Source organism: Alligator mississippiensis, chromosome 11 (genome assembly GCF_030867095.1).
Source record: "Alligator mississippiensis isolate rAllMis1 chromosome 11, rAllMis1, whole genome shotgun sequence".
Lineage (NCBI taxonomy): Eukaryota > Metazoa > Chordata > Crocodylia > Alligatoridae > Alligator > Alligator mississippiensis.
In genome coordinates this window covers 11,470,675-11,483,987 of record NC_081834.1, presented here as the reverse complement: position 1 = coordinate 11,483,987, position 13,313 = coordinate 11,470,675, and the positions used below count along the sequence as shown (strand labels likewise).

At 52.0% G+C, this 13,313-nt stretch overlaps 1 protein-coding gene across 10 annotated transcripts in view; it reads left to right on the top strand.

Moving 5' to 3' along the window:
- Nucleotides 1-4,551, top strand: part of CHD2 (chromodomain helicase DNA binding protein 2) — a 76,029-nt gene extending 71,478 nt beyond the window's left edge. For all 10 annotated transcript variants that reach the window (XM_059714578.1, XM_019477553.2, XM_019477551.2 and 7 more), the window contains one exon: nt 529-4,551. In XM_059714578.1, coding sequence (XP_059570561.1) covers nt 529-862 — 334 coding nt within the window. In that variant the 3' untranslated portion in view covers nt 863-4,551. The remainder of the gene's footprint in view (nt 1-528) is intronic.
- Nucleotides 4,552-13,313: the final 8,762 nt, after the last annotated feature.

The following is a 13,313-nucleotide window of genomic DNA, read 5'->3' as shown; positions in this document are numbered from 1 at the left end:
CACAGAGGTAATGATTTGAAGTCCCGTGGACCTTATGGCGATGGAAGGGGATGTAATCTCTAAATCGAGCAGTGACAGTCTACCTGATTTGTATCCAGCAGTTTCAGCTGGATACAGTCGGCTTCCTGAATGTGCTCCAATGCACTTTGCACAGGGTAGTTGTGGGCTGTTACGAAGAGCTGCTGCCTTCCAGCCTAGCTAGCAGTGGGTGAGGTAATGGTGTGCAATTAGGATTTGCTTAACGTGCAAATGAGTTGGATAAATAAGCGCAGAGGATGCGTCTGCTTTTCCCGTTGTTTACGAGTAGCCACCCATGGCACTATTTCTGCCGTTTCTGGGCTGCTTACATTCCCTCAGGAAAAGGTGCTTTGTCCAGTGTGCCTGCAGAGCACACCTCCAGGGCTATGTAAGTCACCAAAGTGTCATCCAGATGCCAAAACTAGCCCAAACGTGGAGTCCTTCAGGATGGGAGGAACTGTACGAATGCCTGCTGCCGAGCTGACTTTCCTGTTTGTGTTTTCTGTCTAGACACCATCACGACTCCAAGCGGCGACGATCCGATGAGTTCAGGCCCCAGAATTACCACCAGCAGGATTTCCGGAGGATGTCAGATCACAGGCCACCCATGGGATACCATGGCCAGGGACCTTCGGACCATTACCGGTCCTTCCACATAGACAAATCGGGGGATTACAAACAGCCGCTTCCTCTTCCTCACCCCCAAGTCTCGGACCCTCGCTCGCCCCCGTCTCAGAAATCCCCTCACGATTCCAAGTCGCCCCTCGATCACCGGTCGCCCCTGGACAGGTCATTAGAACAGAAAAACAATCCAGATTATAACTGGAACATGCGGAAAACATAAAGTGATCGGGAGGAAGTGAGCGCGTCTGAAATGTTTGGTCTGATGCAAGAGCAGCTGGTTTCTCAAACCGGTAACCGGAGACTCTGAACATGCTGCTATCATCCTGTTGGGCGACAGAGGATTTGAGGGAGCAGGCAGGGGGGCTCTCCCCAGCTCTTAGTTCTGGTCTGGATTCCTTGTTGACTTCCCCCTTCTCCAGCTGAGCTTTGGAACCAGATCTGTTGCCCTTCTTTGCTGGGAGGTGCAGGTATCATCCTTTGCTTTAGAGTTTTGTTTTCCAAATCTGACAGACTCTTGTGAGTATTTCACAGCTGCAGAGCTTTCCCCACAACCAAGTATGTGGATCGATGCTGCTGAGGACTCTGCGGATGGTTCTGTGCTTGATGTTACATGACGGATGCTGCTGTGGGGTGGAGAGAGGCCAGTCAGGCTGAGGTTCAGATGTAATCGTGGTCGGGGTGGGAAAGATTTGGGGAGAGACGAAAGGTTCCTCCTGGAGTACGTAACTGAACTGGTTCGCAGGCCTTGGAGAGGAAGCTGGGAGTAGGAGGGGGGGCCTGAGGCCTCTCCAGGGTGACTGGAAAGGTAGGAGCAGGGAGGTGCTGGTGACAATCCATTGCTTTCCTGCCCACGTTATCATTTCTCATGTCATTATCCATTTCAAAGAGGGTGGCTCTGCTTTGCTGTGTCATCACGCCTTCCTGCGGCACAGATGGGGGTGGAAGACATTAGCTTTAGTGGCAGGAGCTGGGAAATCTCAGATCCACTGGAGGTGTGGAGCAGGTGAAGGTCAGACTCCCTCTATGAACTCTCAGTTCACTCTTCACCCCAGTGGGAAGGGAAGTGGGGGTGAGGGGGCAAAGAGGGTTAGTGACAGTATTTCCCAGCGGATGGGCTTAGGAATCCACAACAAAACCCCTCTTTTCTCACTTAATACTGGCAGTCGGGATGTTTCAGATGCTCGTGTGGGGCATGTTTTGGCTAGAAGCTGCATGGTCCCAGGGCAGAGGAATGGTTCTGAAGGGTGTCAGGAATCCTAGCTTTTCTCCTCTCTAGCACTGACCTGCTGTAGCCACTGGGGAAATCCATCCCCACTTTGCATCTCAGAATGGATCACACCTCTTCCAGTGATCTGAGGATGAGAAGCTGTGCAGTGTGCTGCTTGCTGGCAGAGGGCACCCACGGGTGTCCCTGGGGGAGGGCAGAGCTGAATCTGAATGGAGTTGGCTGCCCAGAGTTTTCCACAGAGTAATCTGTGTTTGCACAAAGCAGCGGGCTGGTCACCTCTGCCAAAGTCCCAGCAATCTGCAGTAACGCTTGAGAAGCTGGAAGTGGCTGTGTTGAATGAACCCCTGTGTTACAGTGGGACCTTGCACAAAAGCTCAGCACTTATATTTTGGGTGAGCAACAGAGCAAGGAGGAAGGCAGAGGGGTCCCAGACTCTGCTTTCAACCCTTGGTGCTCCAGGTCACAAATTTGTAATGGGGTGAGGGAGAAGGATGGTTCTTGGTCCAGCATTGCTGCACTTCTCAAAGTATTAGGAAAACACTGTGTGGTGTAGGGGGAATAGCCAGCTGCAGGGACTTGCTTCAATACTCCTATTAAGCCAAAGGAGGGCAAAGCGGAGACGCCTGGCCAAGCACAGCCTGGGCTTCTTCTGCAAAGCAGCTGTCATCTCCAGCAAGGAGTCAAGGCCCCTCCAGGTGACATGCAAGGGTCTGACTGGACCCCGGCAGCCAGCCTGTTGAGTGCTGCCTATCTCTATATTAAGGATGAAGCTGGCTGCAAATTGCTCTTCTTGAGGCAGGCCCAGGGTAGACCACTGGCTGCTGGAAGGGTGCCAATGTGATCCTTATTTGGGCAAAATCATGGCATTTTCTTGAAAGGTGGGTGTAAAGGGCATGCCTCGCTGCTTTGTAGGCGGTTGAGGACAAGGTGTTAGTTTTCCTGTTAGCCACTTGGAAATTGCACACAGATGAACACTAATAATTCCCAAATTTCCTGTCTACTTGGCACCGAGCGAGTTAAGTGCTCTGAAACGCCTGTGATCATGGTGCGTTGCATATATACTGAGCTGTCTGGGTTCAGTGGGCGCCTGCACAGAGTCACTGCGATTTGCTGCAAATTGGGAACAGTGAAGGGATGGGGAGTCCCTACGACCAGCATAGGGCACGTCTGGGCCACTGAATCCGGCTTTTCGGTCCTGTTCATTTAACCCCTTCAGTGCCAAGGGACAATGGGGGGCATCATGGGACGACAGGACCAGGCTCCATTAGGTTGTGCATCCTGTCAGTCTCTGGCAGCTTGGCACCCTTTTCTTTAATTTCCTTTTCTTTGTAAGCTTCCCGCAAACCTAAACGGTTTTGCTGGCTGGTGGGGAACCAGCTGCTGCTTCCTTTGGGGCAGTCCCGGTAGTGTTAAGTTGCTGTGGTACAGAGGGGAGAAGGGGGTGGGACAGGACTGAGCAGTCCTCCCACGTTTCCAATAAGCTGTGACAGCCAAGCATTTACATGCTGGCATTTGCAGAGGGGTCCTTGCTTTTCAGAGAAAGGAGCTGGCTCATCGTGTAGATGCGGAAGGCAGCTCTTCACTGGGCGGGGTGGAGAAAGATTTACTCTTCATTAGCACTCATCAAATGTTGCTATCCTAACCAATGTTTGTGCCATAAAGTTGTAGCAAAAGGCAGTACCAGCCGGACCAGTGTTAAGGTTGCTGCAAAGCAGATGCGACTCCCCCGCAAGAGAGGGATTTGCGGTGTCCGACTAGAGGGCTTCGGCCCTGGCTAGTTCCAGTCAGTATGAAATTGTTTTGATTTTTCTTTTTAAAACAAAAAAGAAGCGAAATGCAAAGTTGAAACTTTATCCAGGTCCTTCTGAGAATGACGCTCAGAAATCATGATTGCCTGATGCCGAACTATGGATTCTTTTTAGTTCTGTCGTGGCAGGTGTGTCTTGGCTGGCTTTGGTTTTACAGAAGCTGGAGAAAATAAACACTAGAGAAATAATCGCCCTCCCATGTGTGCCCTAAAACAGGGACTGCAAAATCAACGATTCAGGAATAGTCAGCTGAATGTCAATAGGGTTGGGAGGAGACAGGCCCACATCCATCAATGTCAGTGTGATGCTTTTGTCAACATCTGGTGCAGCTGTTCTTACCAAACCAGCTACGGGATCGGCTGTAGCCTCATAGCAGGAAAAAAAGTAGTAGCTTCTTGTGTGGCTTTATTCTTTTTTAAAGACATTCTCAGCCTGACCCTGTTCGATATGGTGTAGAGCTCGAGTCCATTGCAAATTCATGCTAGACAATGGAAATCCCACAGACCAAAACCTGGTGTCAGCAGGTCTTGTTGGTACAGTACAACTTGGATATTTAACAGCTCTTGGAGACCATTGAAAGGGTCCACACAGAAGTCCTAAGTCTACTTGCATCCATTTCCTCCCTGGCTCCCCCCTCCCGCAGGGGAGAGAAGGACTCTTACTGTAAAATTGTGGGACTTTTAAACCTGTTGACTTAAAAACAAAACAAAACAAAACACAGTAATTAATATTAATTTATATTTGTGAAAAAAAATACCACTGTCCTAGTGATTTCTGATGTAAATATGTTGTTTATATAGTATGTATTAAATTTTCCTACATTGTAAAACTGCTGTACTTTTGATTCTTGTATATTAAAAAGTGTTACTGAGATTTTCAGAACCTCGCCAGCTCCTTGCATCTGGTGTGTGTAATCCATAACGCGACACGGCTGTCAGCTCCTGGGATCGCTCCAGCCCCAGCTCTGGGATGCGTGTCTCTGGGCGAAACTCACACCCTTGCAGGTGTCTGGACAAGGCCGTTGCCAACACAAGGCTGGAAATTTGTGGGGGGAAGGGGTAGGAAGGGGTTTTTAACTCCTTCAGCCCATGTCCATACTAGGAAGCAGCAGCTAATAGCAGGTATTAAAACCCTGGCTCTGGTCTGTGCAGCTGGTATACCATTGGCATTTTCCACTAGCAGGCACTGACTTTCTGCATAGGGCGGAGGTTTATCTGTTCTTCTAAAAATTTCCAGCGAGGCTGTGTCTTTCTCTCTGACTTAAAATAGGCCTGTTTCGGATTGGCTGGCACGATGCTGACCTTCACTTGGGACGTATCTTGGGGTTTTTTTCCCTTTCACTAGCAGAGATAGTAGCACATCTCTCAAGGATACTCTCCAATATTTTTCAACTCCCGTCTCCTGCAGTGTTGGCCATTAGCTCCCATCCCACCAAAAGGCAGCAGTGGTCTCTCCTCTTGGCCCTCAAATTTAATTCAGGGGATAAACAGGTAAAGAAGTTGAACCCAAAGGGCATGTCTATACTCTGGCATATTAAACCTCAGCTCTGAGGAAACAAGGCTCAGCCACCCACTCCTACTCTGTGCGTATCACCCCTGGGAACGAGGTGATGAGGGGGCCCTTGGCGCTGTGCTTAAGACCCGGTTGGAAGGGACCTTAGGAGGTCATCTAGTCCAAGCCCCTGTCAGCAGGATCATACCCAGCTATATCCACAGTGGCTTGGGATGTCTCTGGGCGTTCTTGCTACCTCGTTTCTGGGGCTGATAGACCTGGAACAGGGCAGGTCATTGGGATTCACTTGCTCCATGGTCCAAGAGAGCACCCTTCTGCTGCTGCATCCAAAGCAAGCCTACTGTTTTGTCACCTTGGGATCCCCTTGCTGAGCAAGGTACCAAAAGCAATGTCATTCCCAAGGTCGGGGGATCCAATTTGTTTGAGGCATAAACATCAAAACCAAAGCCCTGGTAAAGAAAATGTAACTATAAGCCCCATCAGGGAAAAGACACAACCAGCAGGGGGGATTATTTTTTTTCCAAAGTCCTTTCTTGCGATGTGGTGAAAGAGATGGTCATTGAAAAGAATACAGCTAAAGGTAGAAGGCTGTCAGGTGTGTTAACTGTCTGGCATGAAGAGTTAGGGGAGTTACTTAAAATGATCCACTTGAGGCACGAAAGCTTTGGCTTGGGCTAGACGAGCTTTCTAACGAGGCCTTCACAAGTTTCTAAGATAAGTGGAATTATTTATGGGTTGAATGGGACAGTGTAGGGGCCATGCCCATGTACCTGTTGCACTGCTAAGGGCTGAACAAAAACAGAACAACCAGTCTGCACCCCAGAGACGAAAGCAACAACCAAGGTGGCTCCGAAATACCATCTAATGCAGTGGTGCCAGCTTATCTGTGATATTTGATGCATTTCTTAAAGCCCCAGGTTCTAGATTCAGAGGCTTGTAAGCAAATCTGCTTCTGCTAAAAACAAGCATAGTTGTTTTTTATGCATTAAATTGTGGAGGAAAGTGTAAAACCTAACTCCAAGGCATCCTGAAGTCTTGAAAACCAGGAGGCAGAGACAGGCCCAGGTGTGGGTGTATATAGATGTGCACGCACACAAGATTTTCAAATCAATCCCATGATTTTTGATCGCTTTATGATTGGCAATGCTCCTAACCTATGTGCTGTCCTGGAAGACACTTGAACATGATTATTTAGCTGCCTGGGTGGATATTTGCCATCCATGTTCATAGCAGGGGGCCTTGTCTTTGATGGTCTTAGGAAACAATCCCCTTCGGTTGTGACCTTGCCAACTTCTCCCTTCCTATCCATGAGCACGCAAGACCTCAGTGGTGAGTGCAGCAAGTGCCGTGCAGAAAGGTAACATCACAGAGGTATTCGTTTTAATGCAGTTTCCCTAAGGGTTAATCCTTTCTTTGCTCTTCACCTTCCTGCCCCCACACCTTTCCAATTACTCCCATTTGACCCTTCCCCCAACCCGTGCATGTGTTGCCTGCCTGCCTTATAGATTCATAGATGTTCGGGTCTGGAAGGGACCTTACAAGTCCCCCTTCCCTCCTGGTGCTCTGTTTCCTTGGCTGAAGATATGCCAGTGCCGGGAGCCTCAAACGGTATTAGTTGCCTAACTCACATTCACATCGCTGGCAGGTTAGGCACCCTAATAACAAGTCTCCTTTTACGTCTTCATCCCAGGATTTTGCACTCAGCTGCCTCCTTCCTTCAGGCCTTCAAGCATTCCTCATAGCCGGCAACTAGCAGATGATGGGGGATTAGTTCCTGACAGCTACTCCTGTTTCCTTTCTCCTTTATATTGGCAATTCAGTGCTTTTACAGACAACCAGGCTGTTTACAATGAGCCGCTTGGACACCTGGAGACCAGGGCCAACATCATATAACCAGCAAGCGACCCGAGAAGCAGTTTGGGAACCAGGGCTGAGGCAATCTGAACCGCTTACTGTCTGCGCAAGGCTTGGCCAACGTAGAGGGCTAAATTACTCGGTGGAACGTGCAGCAGTGACGCATCTAGGCGAGCATCAACCCAGCAGACACTGACCCAGCCAGCATGAGCCTCCCCCGGGCACGTGAGAAGACCCTGTAGCGGTTGTACTTCAGAGGGGTTCCTGTTTATGGCAGAATCATCGAGCAGGATGAAGTGATGTTCCCAGCACACAAGCTGAGCTCCCACCACCCCTGGCCCCTTTCCCTCAACACTACTTGGCCCACTCCCGCACATTGAGCACATACCCGCCTCAGGCCCTTGAGGAGCCCGCCAACCCCAATCCACTTTCAGCATGGCGGTAGGTGCACCAACCCCACCGTAATCCCACCACTGCCCTTGCAGACCAGGGGCCAGGGATGAGCACGTGCCCCCAGCCTTGCAGAACAACCCAACCACCAGCCGCTCCTGTCTGTTTTCAGTAGCTTTCTCCTTCTCCCCCATGTAAGCTGAGATGCTGCCGGTGCAGGCCATAGCTCCAACCCCGGCCAAAATCCAGGGTCGGGCATGAAGCTATTTCTCCGAGCTGTGAGCACTCATTATAAAAAGGCTTTTGCTTTTCACACCTGTAGCCACTGGATTCAGGCCGTTCCGTTCTCGCGGCTGGCGTCAGAGCCAAGCCAAGTTTCAGCCAGGAGTGAAATTTCACAGCTGAGCTCTACACCCCTGAAAAATGGGTTTTATAATGGAAACACTGACACAGCTGTTCGCTCTAGCAATTTGGCACAGTGGGCAGTCTCCCCTCGAAAGAGGCCCAGGCCTGCAACCGAAGGGAGGGAAGAGCTGAGCTCTGGGCTGGAGTGTGCCTGGGGAAGGGGAAGGCTTGCACAAAACCCACTCGGGACCCTCCCCCCCTCTTTTCCACAAGGGCTAAGTTTAGTTCTTGGGGCTCTTCTGTATCCTCCCTCCCCACCCCTCTGGGCTCCATGAGTTAACTCTTGTGACCAATTCCCGGGTCAGCCCAGCCCAGTGAGAGCAGGTGTAGTGCAAAGCGCTCTCCAACTCACTGGTGTCCTCAGTGGTGCGGCTCTCCCCTCTGTGCGCCACTGGGGACACACGCAACACCATTTCTTGTGTTGCAAAAGTGCTCTGTGGCCGTCCCTGTGAATCGTAGAACGTGTCTGTTGTCATGAGCTCCCGGAGTGAATCGTGGGTAGGTGATGGGGACTATCGGCCTTCAAGTGATGTAGCCTCATTGCAAAGTGGGTGGGTTACCAGCTCAAGTGACAGCAGAGCCTTGAGCTTTAGCTTATGCCCCAAGCCACATCAGCTACCTGGGTAGAAAGCCCTACAGCACTCTGGTGAGAAGGTTTTGGGTGCAGATAGGAGGGGGATGAAGCTCTGCAACTCGATCTTACACCCTAGTACTACTTCCCAGAGCTTCCTTGCTCCTCAAACAGACCGGTGTCCCCTTGTGTGCCCTGACTGCATTGAGATCTCTGTTCCTCTCTCTCCCTGCTGATAGCAGCTCTTCTTAGCTTTGGGTCTGTTGTAGTTGGAAGGAAGCCACAGAGGAGCCTCTAGCCTTCCCCTGGGTCATACCACGCATGGGTCCTCACCATGCAATTCATTGTTAATTGACCCCCAGCTGCTAATGAGCAGCCTGCCTGCCTGCCCCTGGGCTCCTGGCAAGTCCTTTGCCTCCCTTTGGAGGGCATCCCCGAGAAGATCCCACTGAGCAGGATGGTGAGGGATAGCAGTTGGAGTGAAGAACTGGATGTCATGGCTCCTGGGGTCTGTTTTTTTGGGGGCTGCTGTTCACTCACCCTCTAGCCTTAGCCAGGCCACTGTGCTTGTGCATTGGTGTCCCACTCTGCAGTGGGAATCGACCTCCTTCCCCCATGGGTTCAGTATCCAGCATGCCTCAAGCCCTCGGCGGGCACGGGGCTGGAGCCAGCTCAGGAGCCCTTAACGAAACGGAGGAGGCACGCAAGCAGCCAGAGGCACACGTGTCCCTGCAGGCAGGGGCCGCCCAGGGACTTTATTTTAAGAACAGGGGCTGTAATGCCAGAGCGCAGCTGATCCCCAATGGCAATGCGCCCACCAAGCTGGCTGTGGCCACTTGCGTCATCCTGGAAAGAGACTTGCTGGCTCCCCAGGCCAGGGAGCCGTTGTGCCTGGCACCAGGCACGTCCCCATCACTTATTGGCAGGGGAGTGGCTGCTCACATGGACGCTGTGCCTCCGGCTCAGCTGAGCGCCCAGCCCTGCCAAGACCTTCACCTGGGAGCTGCTCTGAGGGGAAGTGGTTGTACCTGGGACAGTCCCCCTTGCTGCCCAGGCATCCCGTGGGGGTGCCGAGTAGGCACAGGGGAAAAATGCCACAGTCAGGGCTGAGCTCCAAGAAGGTGCCAGCATAGGGAGAGCGCCTAAGGCATCAGCTGTACAACCAGGGGTCAGCTCAACCCTGCTCTGCACCCCGATGGGAGCTGCCCGCCTGCTCTCCTGCAAGAGCTCCCACAGTTAGAGGGTTAGAAAGACCCACAGCACAACCAGGGGAAGCGTCCCCTCCCACGAGGTAACCCACAGCTCCTAGCAGTCCCACATGCGTGACCATCTGCACTGCCCTGCTACACATAGGAGTCGATTTTCCCCCTTGAGAAGAGAGATCCAGTGTACTGGGTTATGTGGCAGGGCGAGCCTGAGCACCGGGAAAATGCAAGGAGGGCCGCAGCAATGCAGCTGGAGCAGAACTTGGTGCTTTCCAGCCTTTGGCATCGTTGTGCTTGAAAAGGTGTGACTGTATGTGAGGAGGCCTACACAAAACTGGGGAAAAGACAGATGATGAGACTTGACTGAGGTCACCAGGTAAGTCAGTGGCAGAACTTGGAATAAGAGTCCAGGAGCACTTGGAGCATTGGAGTCGTTTCTAAAATGAGGGGCAATCCACTGGAGTTTGCAAGCATCCAGCGGATTGGTGCCAGGGCCCAGCCAGGCCCCCGCCCACATCTCACACCCCACCTGAATGAGCTCTGCACAGTCCGGCTACTTCGCTCCAGAACAAGTAGCACCAGCTCTTGGCAACCCCATTTCAATTCTCCCAGCACTGTCTCCCCCCTATTAAAATTCCTTATTATAATGAAGGCAAGGGAAGAAAGAGCACCCTACCCCCGTTTCCCATCCACCCCGGGCTGCCCCAGAGCTCCATCCTCTGCTATGCTGGGGTGGACATGAGCACCCAGCTGCTTTCAACACCTGCTATTTCAGGGACAGTCCTTCAGAGGGCAGCAAACCCCAAACAAAGCCATGGCCAGGCCCACTTCCATTCTGAAGTGGCAGGACTTTGCAGGCAAGAGGCACCTGGGCATGCCTGGAAAGGCAGCCAGTCCCCTGCACTGCAAGACAGGCAGCTGCAGCCCCCTCACCATTAAAGCCGCTGTATGGCATGCACATGAGCTCCAGAGCAGAACAGATCCTGTCTCACGTCCTAGAAGGGAAGCTGCCTCCAGCCACCAGAAGCTTCAGGAGGAGCAATCCTCCATGCCCCAGCTGCCTGGCACTGGGAACTGGGCAGTGGGCTCTGTGTAGTGCCAGCCTGTGCATGCAACGACTGGGCCCTTGCAGCTTTTGTTGTCCCAGGGTTTGGGACATAGCTCTCTCTCCCTGCTTAGCAGCATGCCCCGTGGGGAGCTTTGCAGAGAGCAGCAGGTGGGAGGTGAAAGGGAAGGGTGGGCAAATAGCATCACCAGCACAGCCCACAGCAGCATCTGTGCGTGATATACCCCCTGGGCAGGTATGTGAAGTGGTTGCTGCACCAGCTGGTGACCCTGAGCCTTAAGCTGTGCAGAGCCACTTGCTGGCTCTGGGGAGCTCCTTCTGCACCAGGCAATTTAGTCACCATCTAGGAGCACTTCTGTCCTTAGTTGCCCCAGGGTTTGATTGACGTGACTGGTAAAGGAGGGGATGATCTCCAGACCCTCGTGGATGCCTGGGTGTTCCTGGTTTGGGAACGATGCACAGCTCAGTCTGCAGAGCAAGAGCTGCTCTGTTAAAACTGGTCCCTCAACACCAGCAGGACCACAGGCTATTTTCCTCTCCCCCACAGCTGCAGCCTAGACTGGAGGGCCTTTTTAAACTGGGAAATCAGGCATGCCCTTACCTTGACTTAATCACCTGGAGCCTAGCAAAGATGAGGCAGTTTGTAAATTAGGGTCACATAAACTTCAGGCTCCCCCACAGTCTCCAGCCCAGGCTGCTGACTCCGGTGAGACAGGCAGGCAGGCTGCCTCCTCTCCAAGGAGCTCACTTAAATTAAGAGCCCACCTTTATTTTTTAAGAACATCAGGCCTCACTAAATCACCCCTATGTATGCCTCCTACTGGTGGGGGTTAACGACTGCACCAGCTGGGCTACAGCACAGGTTTGGGTGCTAATAAAGTGTTAATTGGTTGGCAGGAGCATATAATAAGGAGCACAGAGCAGAAGGCACAGAAAGATCATATAAGAGTGTGCTGTGCTGTGCTGTGCTGTGCTGTGCTGTGCTGTGCTGTGCTGTGCTGTGCTGTGCTTCTTTTTGCAGATTGGGTCCTTAATGCTGGGTTTAAGATTAGGGCATGAAGAATGTGTTCTGCTTTCATCCAAGGGGGTGAAAAACCATGTTGGGTCACTGGCCAGGTCTGCAGGCATAGAAAGCCCCTGCATCCTGAGTTGCCAGCCTAGCACTGGATTCACAAGGGGGGGAAACAATTGCTCCATATCCCTGAAAACCCCATGGGGCTTGAGTGACTTTGGATGGGTCAGATCTTTTCTGGTGGGCTTTACAGCCCCCTTTTAGAGCTGTTTAGTCAGGGAGAGCCACCAGATAAAGGGCTGGCAGTTTTCCTACCTGCTGTGGTTTGGAAGGGGAGGGATACAGACCCTGCCCTGCAGGTCAGGGGCTCTGGGTGCTCCCAGGCACCTGAACAGTGAGCCCTTGCCTCAAGGAAGACAGCAGACCGTTTCAAGCCCTTGTTTACCTACCCCTGTCCCATTCCTTCTGCTGAGCGAAAGCCAGTTGATTTACCTGCACTTAAAGCTAAAAGAGGACATCCTGTTTTAAGTCACAGGAAAAATAGCAGGCCGACTTGGGAGGCACGGCTGTAGCCCTGAAGAGATGAAATAGAGGGGCATGAGCTTGTCCCACTCTAGGCAATGGGCTATGTGAAAGCATATGATAGCATTTCCCAGATCTGGCCTGATTAAAATGGTTGCATTAGGTTCATGGGGGTGGATCTCAAGAGGGGAGGCGAAGCTCTGTCCACGGGCTTACAAAACCGGCATGAGAAGCGGCAATATAAAGTAACCAGAGGGACAGTCTTACCCTCACCCCAGCAGGTAGCTTGCGTCCTGCAGTTGTAAGCTGTCTCCATCCCATCAAAATGCTTTGCTCCTGCCTGTACCCAGTCTTTTGGGTCCAAGCTCTTGGTCCCATGCAGGTAGTAGGGCAAGTTCCTCAGTTATTCATTATGGGGAAAAGTGGGGTTTCTGTTCAGGGCAGGGTAATAACAGACCCCATTTGGGCCTCAGCAGGGCTTGAAATGGGCCATCAGAAGTGAAGGTATTAACCATGGGAGCTTCGGATGCAGGCTGGTGCTGGAGGACTCCCTCAGCACCCACCCTCTTCCAGCTGAACTAATGTTCCCCAGCTCCTTACAGCAGTGGTTTTCAACCTTTTGTGTATCAGGACCCACTAGTAAATCTCAATGGCCAGTCCCGACCCAGTGCCCTTCACTCCCCACCTGCTGACCTCTGCCTCCAGGCCCCAGGCTCCCGGTGTGTGGGGCAGTGCGGGGGAAGCAGCCCCTCGCAGGCTGCAACTCTTCCAGCCTGCAAAGGGAAAGCCACAGTTTCCCACTCTTTTTCTTCTTTAAAAGAGAATCCATTTTCAATGTTTGTTGGTCCATTTTTTGCGATTTTTTTCATATGTTCTTGTGACCCACTTTTGGGTCGCAACCCATGGGTTGAGAAACACTGCCTTACAACATTATCAAATGTGTGCTTTCAGTGTGGAGGGATATGACTCCCCAACTCTTGCCATACGTCTGATGGGGAAGGGGATCTTGGCTTAACAGCAGGGTCCAATGTGGGATGAGTGTCGAGATGGAAAACAGGATTGTGATTTGGGAAAGACGGAGCATCGCTGATGGAGAGA